The following is a 14,432-nucleotide window of genomic DNA, read 5'->3' on the forward strand; positions in this document are numbered from 1 at the left end:
TTGAGACAAGGAACAAGTGAGCGAGCTCGCATCCTTTATAGAGAAGCCCACACGAATCCCTAAAAAAGTTAGCATCTCGAGAAGATAGGAACTCATCAATCTGTGCGTGCGTCTGGAGGAAAAAAGATCAAATCTCTATGTAAATGTTGACGTGGCGCCGATTTCAATAAATCTTGATTCTCCAAAGGTATGACACAATTAACAAGAGACTCTTGAATTTTGCAGGGGCAACAAACGTAATGAATAGACACCAACGTTACATCAGAGTGATCCAACTGGCGAGCACGACTCGCGAGGCCTGAAGGTTGCCTAATAAATGAGCACTGCTCATTAGGCAATGAAGAATAAGCCCAATTGATGAGCACTGCTCATGAGATCAGAAGAATGCCCAACAAATGAGCATAACTCATCAGGCAAAGAAGGCCCAACTAACAAGCACAGCTTGTGAGGCAACGCAACCGCCCAATAAATGAGCATAGCTCATTAGGCAAAGAAGACCTAACTGACAAGTACAACTCGTGAGGCTACGCAACCGCCCAACAAATGAGCACAACTCATTAGGCAAAGATGGCCCAACTGACGAGCACTGCTCGTGAGGCCACACAACCACCCAACAAATGAGCACAACTCATTAGGCAAAGAAGGCCCAACTGATGAGCACAACTCGTGAGGCCACGAAACCGCCCAACAAATGAGCACGACTCATTAGGCAAAAAAGACCCAATGACGAGAAGCTCGATAGAAGTAACTCGACAAGAAATGTCACGAAGAGCAGTTTGGTAGAAACAACTTGGCAAGAAATGCCACGATGAGCAGCTCGGTAAAAAAACTTGGCAAGAAATGTCATGACGAGTAGTTCAGCAAAAATAGCTCGACAAGAAATGTCTCGAAGAGCAGCTCGATAGAAACAGCTCAGCGAGAAATGCCACGATGAGCATCTCCACAAGAAATGCCATAACGAGTAGCTCGGCAAGAATAGCTCGGCAAGAAATGTCGCGAAGAGCAGCTCGGCAGAAATATCTCAGCAAGAAATATAGCGACAAGTAGCTCGTCAGAAACAACTCGACAAGAATTGCCACGACGAGCAGCTCGGTAGAAACAGCTCGGCAAGAAATGCCACGATGAGCAGCTCTGCAGAAACAGTTCAACAAGAAATTCCACGAAGAGCAGCTCAGTAGAAACAACTCGGCAAGAAATTCCACGAAGAGCAGCTCAGTAGAAACAACTCGGCAAGAAATGCCACGATGAGCAGCTTAGTAAAAACAGCTCGACAAGAAATGCCACGATGAGCAGCTCGTGTAAGAACTCGAACCGTGATGTATGGACTAATTTTGTAAAAGAGGGGTAAAAATGGAATTTGTATAGATTTCGTCGATGAGGCCATAATTCGTTGACGAAGGTAGAAGGCTTTTCGTCGACGAAATTCAGAGGTTCGTCGACGAAGAAAAGTCGAGAGGCGAAAATTGGAAATATCAGGATTCGTCAACGAAATCTCCGATTCAGCGACGAAATCCCTGACATTTCGTCGACAAAGGCACCATTTTGTCGATGAAATCCCCTCGGGTCAAAGGCCTATAAAGGGATATTTTGGGGTTGCTTAGCTCCTAAGTTTGGTTTTTTTTTTCTCTCTCTCTCTAGGATTTGAAGCTCTCCCTCTCTCTCTTCGATTGCTTCATCGTTTGTCGCCTGAATCGCAAATCCAAAGTTGCTGCGAGGATTAGTGAAGGATTCTCTACGTTTCTAGTGGATCGGAATCTCGTTTCGGGCTAAAATTGAGGTAAGACTCGGTTTTCATTTCTAATTCAGTATATGTGTAGTAGTATAGATTGTAAACATGTACTGTATTGTGGTTTGTAGGTTTCGGGGTCTCAGTTCGTAGTTTTGGGAACTGTAGAGTTCGTAGTTGAAATTCAGGTTAAGGTAAGGGGATTCTGTTTATATCAGTTCATTTTAAAAATCAGGATCGGCAAGCTTGTAGGCTACGATCATATGTATGTTTTGGCTACTTATTTGGGAAAATCTATCAGGTAAAAATGCGGGATTTTTGGGTTACAGTTTCGGGAAAATTAGGGATTTCGGGTATCATCTCTACTTCGTTTGGAAAACCGTTTGTCTTGTTTAAGCTATATTATTAAGGTGACTGTAATCCATATTTTCATAAACTGTATACTTGAAATTGTAAATGATATGATTTGCCATAAACCAAAACAGTTATGTGGCAGCTAATTACCGTACGCTAAAATGTATAGGAATGTGAGTTCTAAAATGATTCTAGGGATTTGTAAACTACCAAGTATCGGGTAGTTATCGTGGGCAAGAGTGGCCGGCTCTATATCCGGGGTGTGAAATATCACCAGTATGTTTCGGCTGGTCACCAAAGGTGTGCTCTACACCGTTTGTAGTAATGGATTCACTATAGGCCTAGGTCGTCACAGCGTAGTTGTGCATATGACAATGTAATCGTGGTGAGACTGGGTGACCTGGTGTAGTTGCGTATGTAGCAATGTAATCACTATTGGGCCTGAGTCATAGATCTTCGTAGTTGCATGTGTAGTAATGTAATCGCCGTAAGATTGGGTGACCTGGTGTAGTTGCGTATGTAGCAATGGATTCACTATTGGGCCTTGATCGTCGCAGCGTAGTTGCGTTGTAGTAATGTAATCGCTGTGAGACGAGGCGACCTTGTGTAGTTGCGAACTAGTGTGACGACACTGACTGTATGTATGTATGTACATATGTATTTGGGTATCGTATGAACTGGAATGGTTTTTGTGAAAATACTGGAACTGTATGGAACTGTATGGAATTATATGAAACTGTACGAATTGTTTCAAACTGTATCGTATGTATAGTGTTATGAAGTATGTAAAATAACACCGGTATGCCACACACTGATATAACATGTTTTCTCCATTACTAAGAGGTGTCTCACCCCGAATATATATAAATGTTTTTCAGGTCCTTTGGGTAACCGAAACTAGCATCCTAGCGTCCGGAAGTGAGGGGTGTTGTTTAACTACTGCTAGTACCTATTAGGTACAAGTTTTGGTATCCAGGTTGTCGGATGGTTTTTGTAGACACTTGGGGTATGTTTTGTATATGAGAAGGTATATCCTAGCTTATATAGACTTTGCTATGACACTAGTTATGTATAAAAGACCGTATTTCGCTGCATATTTTGATGAGTATGGACATATGTATGTATGTATATAGGGCATCTGTTCACCCCACGGGGTCGGACCCTCTTTGTTTGTGGTATCATGTATGTTTTAATTGATACAAAGACAGGTTAGCTTACTAAACTCATCCTTGGGTCCCGTTTCCGGGTTTGGGGCCTGACTGCTCGGCAGAAATAGCTCGACAAGAAATGCCACGATGAGTAGTTCGGCAGAAACAACTCAGCAAGAAACATTGCGACAAGAAGCTCGACAGAAACAGCTCAGCAAGAAAAGCCACGAAGAGCAGCTCGACAGAAACAACTCGGCAAGAAATGTCGTGACGAGCAACTCGGCAGAAACAGATTGGCAAGAAATACCACAGACAATAGCTCGACAGAAACGGCTCGGAAAGAAATGCCATAAAGAGCAGCTCAATAGAAATAGTTTGACAAGAAATGCCACGGTGAGCAGCTCGACAGAAATAGTTCGGCAAGAAATGTCATGATGAGTAGCTCAGCAAGAACAGCACAACAAAGACAGCCTAGGAAAGACAGCTCGACAGCTCGACAAAATGTTAGCATCGATTCGGAAAAACTAACTCAGCTAAACCCCCCTAACATTGGCTTGATAAAACCAACTCAACCGAACATCAGCTTGGCAAAACTAACTCAGCTGAATCCCCCCCTGTAGCATCTACTCGGCAAAATGCAACTTGGCACACGAATCAACTCGGCAGAGCCAAACAAGAATCCAATCGGCTTGGACCAGCCAACCAAAAAAGAAAAAAGGGAGACAGGACACCAACTCGAAATTTCAAGAATAAGAACTAGGGGGTACAACTGATATGCTCTAAATATATCAACTTATAAAAGGAAGTCAAACTCTGGCAATCATTACCCAAGTCAAATGTTCTAGTAAGAGCAATTAGCTCCAACCTAATAATGAAGGGAGAGATCTACGCTGACGCCTTAAACCTTCGAAGCGATCCACATTGGTGCCTTAAACCTTCGGAGCGATCCACGCCCCCATCATAATAATGGATCACTCCAAGGGTCAAACCTCACTGCTATAAAGAAGTATAATGCAAACAAGTAAAGATAACTCACTCTTAATCCAATCTTACCGTTGCATGCAACCTCTTCAGAGTGTTTCATTACTTAGGCATCAGAGTGATCCCCCAGAGTATATGGGTCCTTCAAACCTGCTCTGTTTTCATCATTTTCAAGTCATCGGAAGTCGGAGAGTAACATCATAGGTTATCACCCTTTTTATCCCACCACAGAATTAATAATATTTGATACAAAAATATAATAAAACTTTTTTCTTGTATTTTCCCCTTTTTTCAAGACTAAAAAACAAGATTTAAACACACATTTAACATTTTCCAAGATTTTTTTTTTTTAAAAAAAAAAGGCTAAAAATTCAACAATTCTCTCTAATCTGTCAATGCGAGAATCATAACAAGTTGCTGAACACGTTCGAATCCTTCATCCCTCTCACCACGGACAAAAGTCTACACCTTGGGCAATTAGAAAAAAAAAATAAGAAAAATACGACCAGATGATGCTCTATAAAATTCTGCAGAGCGAGTACAAAGAAACATTGGTAATAAGGGGTGGGGGAGGGGAAACATTGACAGGCAGACCCACCATCTTTCCTTCCCTTCTGCTCCCATTCTCTTTTCGCGCTTGTTAAGGTCAATCCTCAACTCTTCGATTACCTTATCTCAAATCCATGGATGATTTCAGATCCAAGTCCTATGGCGACGCGAGGATGCAGATGGAGGGCAGAGCACCCACTTCGTACCCAATTGATTTGCAGAGCTACGGCGCAAATCCCTATCCGCCGTCGCAGGTGGTGGCGGTGGGCGCCGTCAGAGACTTCAAATTGAAGAAGGGGAAGAGCGCATCCGCGTCTTCCTCAAAAGGGTGGGGCTTGGGCGACCCTGAGTTCCAGAGGAAGAAGAGGGTCGCTAGCTACAAGGTGTATGCTGTGGAGGGCAGAGTGAAGGGGTCTCTGAGGAGGAGCTTCAGGTGGCTTAAGGACAAGTACTCTCAGGTGGTCTACGGCTGGTGGTGATCCATTCTTGCTTGTTTAATTGCTTGTATGCAAGTTCAATTCTGCCTCACAGTCTCAAAATTTTGTGCCTTTTAAGGCCTGAGTTGAATCTTCTGTGGGCTGTCCGTCAAATTAATATGCTTTGGATTTGTCAAATAGTGTAATTTATTGTTCTGTAAATTGGGTTGCAGATGCTTTAATTGCTTTGAAAACCCTGTTTTGTATTTATTCCACCCATAGACTGTTTTGAAATTCTTGATGGTGGTGTATCGGTATCGGTATCGGTATTCTTGTGGTGATCCATTCTTGCTTGTTCAATTTCTTGTATGTAAGTCCATTTCTACCTCACAGTGTCCAAATTTTGTGCCATTTAAGGCCTGAGCTGAATATTCTGTGGGTTGTCTGTCAAATTAATTATACTATGAAATTGCCAAATAGTGTAAATTATTGTTCTGTAAATTGGGTTGCAGATGCTTTAATTGTTTGCTCTTTGGAGATCCTGCTTCGAATTTATTACACCTATGGACAGTTTTGAAATTCTTTATGGTGGTTTTTCAGTATTGGTATTTTTGTGGTGATCCATTCTTGCTTTTTCAATTGCTTGTATGTCAGTCCATTTCTGCCTCAGTGTCCAAATTTTGTGCCATTTAAGGTCTGAGCTGAATCTTCTGTGGGTTGTCTGTGGAATTAATTATGCTATGAAATTTCCCAATAGTGTAATTTATTGTTCTGTAAATTTGGTTGCTGATGCTTTAATTGTTTTCTCTTTGGAAACCCTGTTTCGAATTTATTCCATCCATGGATTGTCGTGAAATTCTTGATGGTGGTTTTTGTGGTTGCCTCTCTCTCTCTCTCTCTCTCTCTCTCAACTGTAGTATCACTTTGACCATTTTTGGGGACTTCCAGAAATTGGATTGAGTATTCCTGATCATAGAAATCTGTGCCGTGTTAATTTGATTTAGCAGCAAGGATTTATAATGTTTTGGCCTCTGATTTCATGTTTTGTTGTTGAGGCGCTAGGTTTGCCCTGGATCTTGAAACTGTTTCAGGGTGTTTACCTTATCATTCTTCCGTATTTCCACGAGCAACTCTTAAGTTGTGTTAGGGGGAGTAGATTTCAGGCCTTGGATTTATAGCATATTTAATATAATTTTATATTATATTTTATCTAAATTTATGTAAAGATAAAAATTTCAATCTCCCACGGTCAGCTTCTTTGTATTAACGGATCAATGATTCAGCCTCCTTATGCCATTGAGCTTAAAATGAGGCTTTTACTTCTCACTTTTGTCTTTTTGGTTTGACAGATGAAAGGACCTACACACACCCACACAGCATCATCCAAAATTGTATTCGATTTTCAGGATGCAGAATATGACCTTGAATTTATTGTATCCTATAATATATGTAGGATACAAGCATTTTTTTATTTTTTGGGTAGGCAAGGCACTATCACCCAAAATTGTGCACAAATTTAACCATGCAAAATTTCACACCCCCACTCCCATAGTCCAATCTATTTGCTTGGCTTGTTCATTAATACGCTTGTTTCCCTTTGATACTTGATTGTAACACCCTCTTTTTAGAGGCATCCTGAACTAACATGAAAGCTGATGGTGTTGCTGTTTATGATACAAACATGGGTCAGTTTACCCAAACAAACGACACTAACAGGAACATCGAACCCATGATTTTGCCCTTAATAGACTGTTGAAACTGCCATAGAAAGAAACAAGATTAGCGTGTAACAAAGACTAACCTGTGGAAATTTAGTATTAAGAGTAGGAGTGGTAGGCGAGATGCGTATGACCTCTTGTCCCTTGTAGGATATTCATAAGCTTCTCTTGGGCTACAAGTTACAACATAATATAAATAGATAAGTCCACTGTAATTCACAAAATGTTCTGTTCATACTTTTTCGAAGGACCAAACACATTTGAAAAAAACCAAAAGGCTGAAACATTAAACTTTCTAGATGGAAGAACACCTTTAAAGAAAACTCTAATTTGTCCAAAATTGACCGTGCTCTAGATGGACCAAAATTGAATCATTGTCCATGCATTAACCATGCTCTTTGAGAGTTTTGCTTATGTCAAATGTAGAACACTTCTTCCCTCTGGCACCAACCATTAAACTTTTAGTGAGCTTCCATAGTTCATTACTAAAGTCCTTTCTGCATCATGTGCCCAAGTCTTTTATGCCATAACTTCGAAATAGGATCATTCTCTACTACATTAACCATGCCTTTGGAGAGCTTCACTTGTATTAGTGTAAAACGCTCCTTCAGTTTGGCAACAATCATGGAACCTTTAATAAGCTTCCATTGCCCACTATTAAAGGTGCCACAGTACCCCCCATCATCGAACTTCCTTAATATTTAGAATGTCTCATGTCTTTGATAATTAACATGTTGTTGTTGCTAGTTCACAAGTATACATTTCCTATGTCAACAAGTGTAAAGAAGCCACCGTTTCCTATATTTATCATACCTAAATCCTCAGGTGTATACGATGAAAAGAAATTCCTTCGAGAAGTAGCATGAATGATGTCACAGTTATTTGTTACCCAACTAGTCTCCTAGCAAGTAAGATTGATTTCATCATTTATCAAAAAAAAGAAAAAAAATACGTATAAAGTGGTAGTAACCTCGCTTTGTTTTCATCTTTCATTCTTTTTTGTTTTTTTTAATGCTCATTTGTCCACTTTCAAACAATTCCTTTATATAACCTTTCTTAACTCAATCAAATTAGTCAATGTATTTTTCTAGAAGTAGCATGAATGACGACACAATTATCTATTACCCAACTTGTCTCCTATAAGGGAAGATTGATTTCATTATTTATCGCAAAAAATAAGAAAAGCATCCGACGTAGTAGCAACCTTGCCTTTATTTTCACCTTTCATCTTTCTTGTTTTTGTTTTTTGTTTTTGGATTTTTTTTTTTTTTTTATGCTCATTCGTCTACTTTCAATTATATTCCTTTATATAAACCTTTCTTAGCTCAATCAAATTATTCAATATTTTTTTCTCTAAGTAGTATGAATGATGGCATAATTATTTATTACCCAACTAGTCTCCTATTAAGTAAGATTGATTTCATCATTTATCGTGAAAAATAAGAAAAACATCCGAAGTAGTAGCAACCTTGCCTTTGTTTTCATCTTTCATCTCTTTTTTTTTTTTTTAGTACTCATTTGTTCACTTTCAACAATATTTCTTTATATAACCTTTCTTAGCATAATCAAATTATTCAATGTCTTTCCTTCAATGATATTTGATTTTAGATGTATCATAGTTTTCGAGACCTTTGCTTTTGCTTCTCCTTTATTTTTTGTGACTTGAGCTTCTGACTAAGAGGATGAAGAATCTATAGTTTTTCTCCTTGTATATTCATTTAATGAATTGCTCTTTACCAAACTTATAGACACAACTTCTTCAAGGTCAAGCTTGTAATGAAAATTCTAAAAGTCCTCCAACTATTTGATAAAGAACCAAGAAAGCATAATCTTAAAAAGAAATTTTCATATAGGCCAATCGATTTATAATTCCCTATATTTCATTCAAGTGATTAATAATCAGAATTCAAATTCATATTCGACTTTATTATATACCATTTATTTCCTCTTATTTTTCTAGCATGAAGCTTAGTTAGTATTGTCCAAAGTGAGTGTGCATCAAATTTGTCGGCCACATGGTTAAGAACATCATCATCAATCCATTGCCAAAAATGACGACATGCTTGTCTATTTAACAAGTTCCAATCATCATTAGTTTTCCATCTAGGTTTGCCTCCTTCTGAACCCGCACACATGGGAGCTTTATACACTGAGCTGCCAATCATCATTAGGCTTGGCAAATTCACCAAAAATAAAAGCATTATAATTTTTACCTTCATTTTTTCTTTTCGAGTGTGATATTTACTCTCATTCAAGCTAATCATTCTACTAATGTTCAACTCAATGGTATTCACAAAGTCACTATTGGGGAAAGAAGGTATGGAGGTGATGGCAAAATACAATAGTTCGAGATAATCCTTCTTTCTTATCAAATCAATATTAAGTAGGATAATAATTGTTAAAAAAAAAAAAAAAATCTACAACAAGAAAATTCTACCATACAATCACAAAGAGAATATCAAGATTTATGTGGAACATGCATACATCAATTACAATCATCCGAAATAATAAATTCTTGATATACAAAGTAGTATATAGGGGTGTTCGTGACTCGATAACCTGAACTGAACCTTTAGAAATTGAATTGAACCAGAAGTTTCGACTGGTTGTTTTTATGAACCAAAATTGATTTGAGCCTTTCAATTAATCGATGGTTTGGTCAACCGATAGTTCGATTCAACTATCAGATCCGAACCAATTTCCAAATCATTATCTTTTAAAAAAAAATAGATATTTTACTTGAATTTTGATTTAGTGTGTGTATTTACACTTTATTTATATAATTAATCATCCAAAAAATATTTAGTGCATACTATTTTGTTACTTTAAGATATAATATATCTATATATAAAAATTATTGTATAGTAATATATAATATAAATAATATATATTGTAAATAAATAAATAAATAAATAAATATATATATATATATATATATATATATATATATATATATATATATATATATATATATCAGCTTGGTTCATGTAACCATCGATTTGTGAATATTAAAATTGAAACTAAATTGATAACCAAAAATCGTAAAAAGTATGAACCAAAATTGAACCTAATAAATCGGTTAATTGAAGTTTTTGGTTCTATTCATATTGTAGTGATCCTGAAAAAAAAAAAATAAAATAATAATAATAATAATTAAACATTATTAAATTAGATTTATTATATAAAAAAATGTAATGGATATATAGAAATATATATATATATATATATAAAAAATATAATATTTAAAAGTAAAGTTATAATATAAAAAATATATACATAAAGTGACTTAGACTTCCTCACGAATGAAATTGGAGAATTTCATTTGAACAACGCCCATTGGAGACGTCAGTCTTCTTCTCGTCTCTCACTCTCTTCGTTATCCTTCTCTCTTTTCTCAATTTCTCGACGGATATTCGGCCGATCGGAAAACAAAAGGACAGTTGGGTTCCTAACTCTACCATCGACATTTCTATTGGAGTGGATTTATCGTGAGAGCGGTGTAAGCACTACTCTTGGGGAAAGGTATATTTCTTCTAAAACCTTAATTTTTCCTTAAATCTGCCATTAAATCAACTATCAGGCACCACCACCACAGGGTCCTAGTCGTGATCATCGTCATTTTCACGTAAGTAAATTTTCAATTGGGGTTTTGAAGGTCCCACTCCAAAATGAGAGTGGGATTTGAAAAATTAGGTAAATTGGTTATATTTAAGGGTATAATTATTTATTTGGAATTTATGGGCTTAAGAAATATTAAAATAATATTTTATTTAAGATTAATTTAATGGAATTATGATTTTTGATTCAGGGCTCGGGCGCCGCAAGTATTTTTCGAGGTCCCTATTGGCGTAGTTCAAGAAATCAGGAAAGGGAAAAAATATATATTAAAATAGAATTTTTGAATTTAATGAAAAATGAACTGTGTTATATATACGTGTATATGTTTCAGTATGGGTTTAAAATGTCAACTGTTTAAATTATGTTTTCTTAACTTAAGACTGTTTATTAAATACGTATATGCGAAAATGAACTGATGAAAGTGAAAGATATTTTCAGGATAGTTATGTAAGATAAGAAAAGTATATTTTGAGTATATGAATGTTAAATGTAGGTTGACTTATTTTACAGGAAAAATATATGAATTTTACTGTTAACTAGTGTGACATGAGTTAATAGGAATTATGTGTGGAAATATATTATATGTATGAGATATGAATTGCTATGCCACACTGCGCAATATTGCATCTGAATCGCCACCCACAGCGCCCAAAGGCCCAGCACTCTCATTACCACTAGCATGGACACTACTACCTCCAGGATCTATCATGAAAAGACAATAAACTTAACTTAGGACCCTACTACCGTAACATATCATCTAACTTACATATTATATCCTTAACTGATTCATCATCCCTGATTTTAATTTAAGGTTCAATCCTTCAACCTAGATACCTAACTTGAAAATAATTTACCATGATTTTCCTGAAATCGTCACCCCAAGAAAGATACACAAACCATCATGGAAGTCCTGCATCTAGACTACAAAATCAGACCTCAAATTCCCTTATCCTATACTTTGGTATTATTACTACTGTATTCTATAGTCTACAGAACTTAACATCCTAGGTTTTGATACTAAACTGTAACGACCTGCCTAATTTACTATATAATCAACCATATTAAATACCATTAACTTACAACATAATAAAGTCAACCTGAACCCATCGGTAATGGGGCATACCTGTTATACACCACGAAAACCTAAGTAGCAGTAATTATAAATTTCATTCGCCCAACTATAGAATATATTATACCAGAGTTACTTACATTCCACCATTCTACTGTATATATACAATCCTCAAAAACACAAAAAGAAAAAACTAGGATCTTATATCAAAACCCATTGACCATAGTTCAAAAGACTCACCCTCCTGGAGGGGAAGTAAAACTACCTCTACTAGTGTGGAGCTCGGTCCGCCTGTCTGTCTGGGTTCCCTAAAATGGTTTAAGTTGGGGTGAGACACCTCTCAGTAAGGAAAATAAACTAAATACAGTTGTGTGACAACATGAATATTTGCGTGCAATAATAAATATACAATACATGTTATATGCTTGAAAACATTGGTAACATCATAACTGAATAAATTTACCATTTCATAATTATATTAAATCATATTATATTTCACTGTTCATAAAATCATCTGATATAACTAGTAATTCTGAAATTTATCTAGGATGAATAACTAGTTAATGTCATATATTACCCCCCATGACAGGTTGTGCAATCCGAAGGCAGGACCAGACAATGGCTGGCCGATCGCTGCTGAGTCAAAAATGTTTGTAAGTACGATGAGCCCGCCACACCTTGGTCCGGATTGTCAGGTGAACGTCTACAACTCTACACTGAAAGCCACATCAACTATCCATCTTCCACCCTCTCTACTGGCAGGGGCAATTAGCACAAGTCTGAATTGAACTGTATAGCTACGGTACAGTGCTCCTGATAATTGATCTGAACTATCATCCAAGTTTTAATAATATATAGTACATGATAATATACTTGTTTAACATAAATAGATTGATAACATTTTCTGATTTCTTTCATAACATGAATAATTATAGTCTTGTGCCGAATAATATATATAACTGCGGCCTTGTGTTGACTATCAATCACGACCTTGCGCTGAACATTTCATAAATACTGAACTGAGCATATATACCATTTAGATTCTAAAATCATGATTTCCTGTATTATCATATTATTCTTGAAAATAACTATAAACATGTTTTTCCTATAAATCTAACTTAACATAATATACTATAAGTAAAATAATATTCATGCCACACAAATTGGATAAAATCATGAATTCTATTCTGAAATCACATTTCCTGATATTTCATACCAAAAATAAATATTCTTGTGTAACAACAATATTTTCTCAAACATACATTTTCTCAAATATACTCATATATAATACATGCCTTTTGAAAATAAATCTGCTATCAAATAATAATAACTTCTATGAAAAATTACTGTTTTAATTTACTCCATTACCTAACTATTGGAAAGCCCCTAAAACCACTAGTCCTACACCCGCAGGGTTCTCCGTTCAATACCCTGAAAATAACATTGTCTTGAACAAAATTTCAGTATTTCTTCAAATATTACCTTTTTTACAACTGTAATACTAAATAAAAAGTCTTACCCTGAACTTGGGATGGAGTTCAAGTTAGTCTTACCAATGATCTACTCTAGCAGACTTGAAGCGAACTTCCCCAGGAGTAGTGTGGCTACTTCAGATCGTTGATCCGGTGAAGAATGGATCCAAAATCTTAGAGAGAAGGGAGGAAAATCGAAGAGGAGTGAGAAAGAGAAGTTGTTCGTGTGATTTCTGCTGCAAAAACCGAGTTTAGGCTATTTATATACCTGCGCTCGTTGACGAGACACATCACCTTGTCGACGAACGCTTATTTCTTATCGACAAATTCAGAATTGAAAATAACCTTTCGGTAACTTCTTGTCGATGAGACGCGTGTCCCCGTCGACGATCCCATCAAGTGTGTAGCATGTTCGTCGACAAGACCCCTGTTGAATTTCAAATTCAATTTCCTTTCCTCTCCTCCTCCTATTGTTTAATTAATATAATTCACCGGATCTCTACGCGCGCACACACACACACACACGTTTTGAGAGAAGGCAAAAACAACCATAACATTAACAAAACATAACATTTCAAAATTATAACGGACATTAAATAGTAATAAATTTTTTTTGTTAATGAGATGGTTGTAACATATTAATTATTTCATAGAACAATTCAATCATAGCTTTAAAATTTATTAAATCAATCATTATATTATTTATAATTAGGGAATTTACTAATTCAACTAGTGTTAACAAAGAAATTAAGTCAAAATTATTATTTTTGGTTACAATAATTAAGTTATAAATTTATGAGAATGTTTCAAACTACTAACCATTTTGTTTATATGAGTTTTCAAAATATTAATTATTTTATAAATAGCAGTTATAAAAATTATTAATTTAATTATTATTATATAATTAATTTAATATGTAATACTAGTTAAAAATATTAAGATTTTAAATTACAAAAGAGTACTTGAATTATTAGTGGTTATCAAAGTTTTGATTCAATTATTAATGGAGAGTATGTTTAAGCATATAAACTCGTCAAATTGCAATAAAGATATAATAGTATTCTTGAAATATATATGTTTGCCAAGTAAGCAAGAAAAAATATATTCCTCAATAATCATAATTAGTTAAATTATTGCAATTTCGATATGATTTCAAGATTGAGATGAATTAAATTGCTTGATTTCTAAAGATCCCAATTATTTTGTTAGCTTGAGATTTTTTTTTGAAAAAGAAATTGTTGATTGCAATTGTAGGTTTTGAACTTTTGAATTGATGGATTTAGCTTAAATCACAATAAGTGGTCAAAAAGCTATCTCAAAATTTATTTAAATAATTTTTAAAAAAATAATTTTGAAAAAATACTTTTCATTATAAGTGTTT

General features: G+C 35.7%; 1 protein-coding gene across 1 annotated transcript; it reads left to right on the forward strand.

The window, feature by feature from the left end:
• Positions 1 to 4,892: 4,892 nt before the first annotated feature.
• Positions 4,893 to 5,416, forward strand: LOC131151521 (uncharacterized). Its single transcript, XM_058102762.1, has 2 exons — positions 4,893 to 5,216; positions 5,408 to 5,416. Exons 1-2 carry the CDS (start codon positions 4,893 to 4,895, stop codon positions 5,414 to 5,416), a joined length of 333 nt encoding a protein of 110 aa, XP_057958745.1.
• Positions 5,417 to 14,432: the final 9,016 nt, after the last annotated feature.

Source organism: Malania oleifera, chromosome 3 (assembly GCF_029873635.1).
Source record: "Malania oleifera isolate guangnan ecotype guangnan chromosome 3, ASM2987363v1, whole genome shotgun sequence".
Taxonomy (NCBI): domain Eukaryota; kingdom Viridiplantae; phylum Streptophyta; class Magnoliopsida; order Santalales; family Ximeniaceae; genus Malania; species Malania oleifera.

Excerpts from the sequence above, each read along its gene's own strand:
- LOC131151521 (XM_058102762.1), top strand. The coding sequence starts at position 4,893 with ATGGATGATTTCAGATCCAAGTCCTATGGCGACGCGAGGATGCAGATG.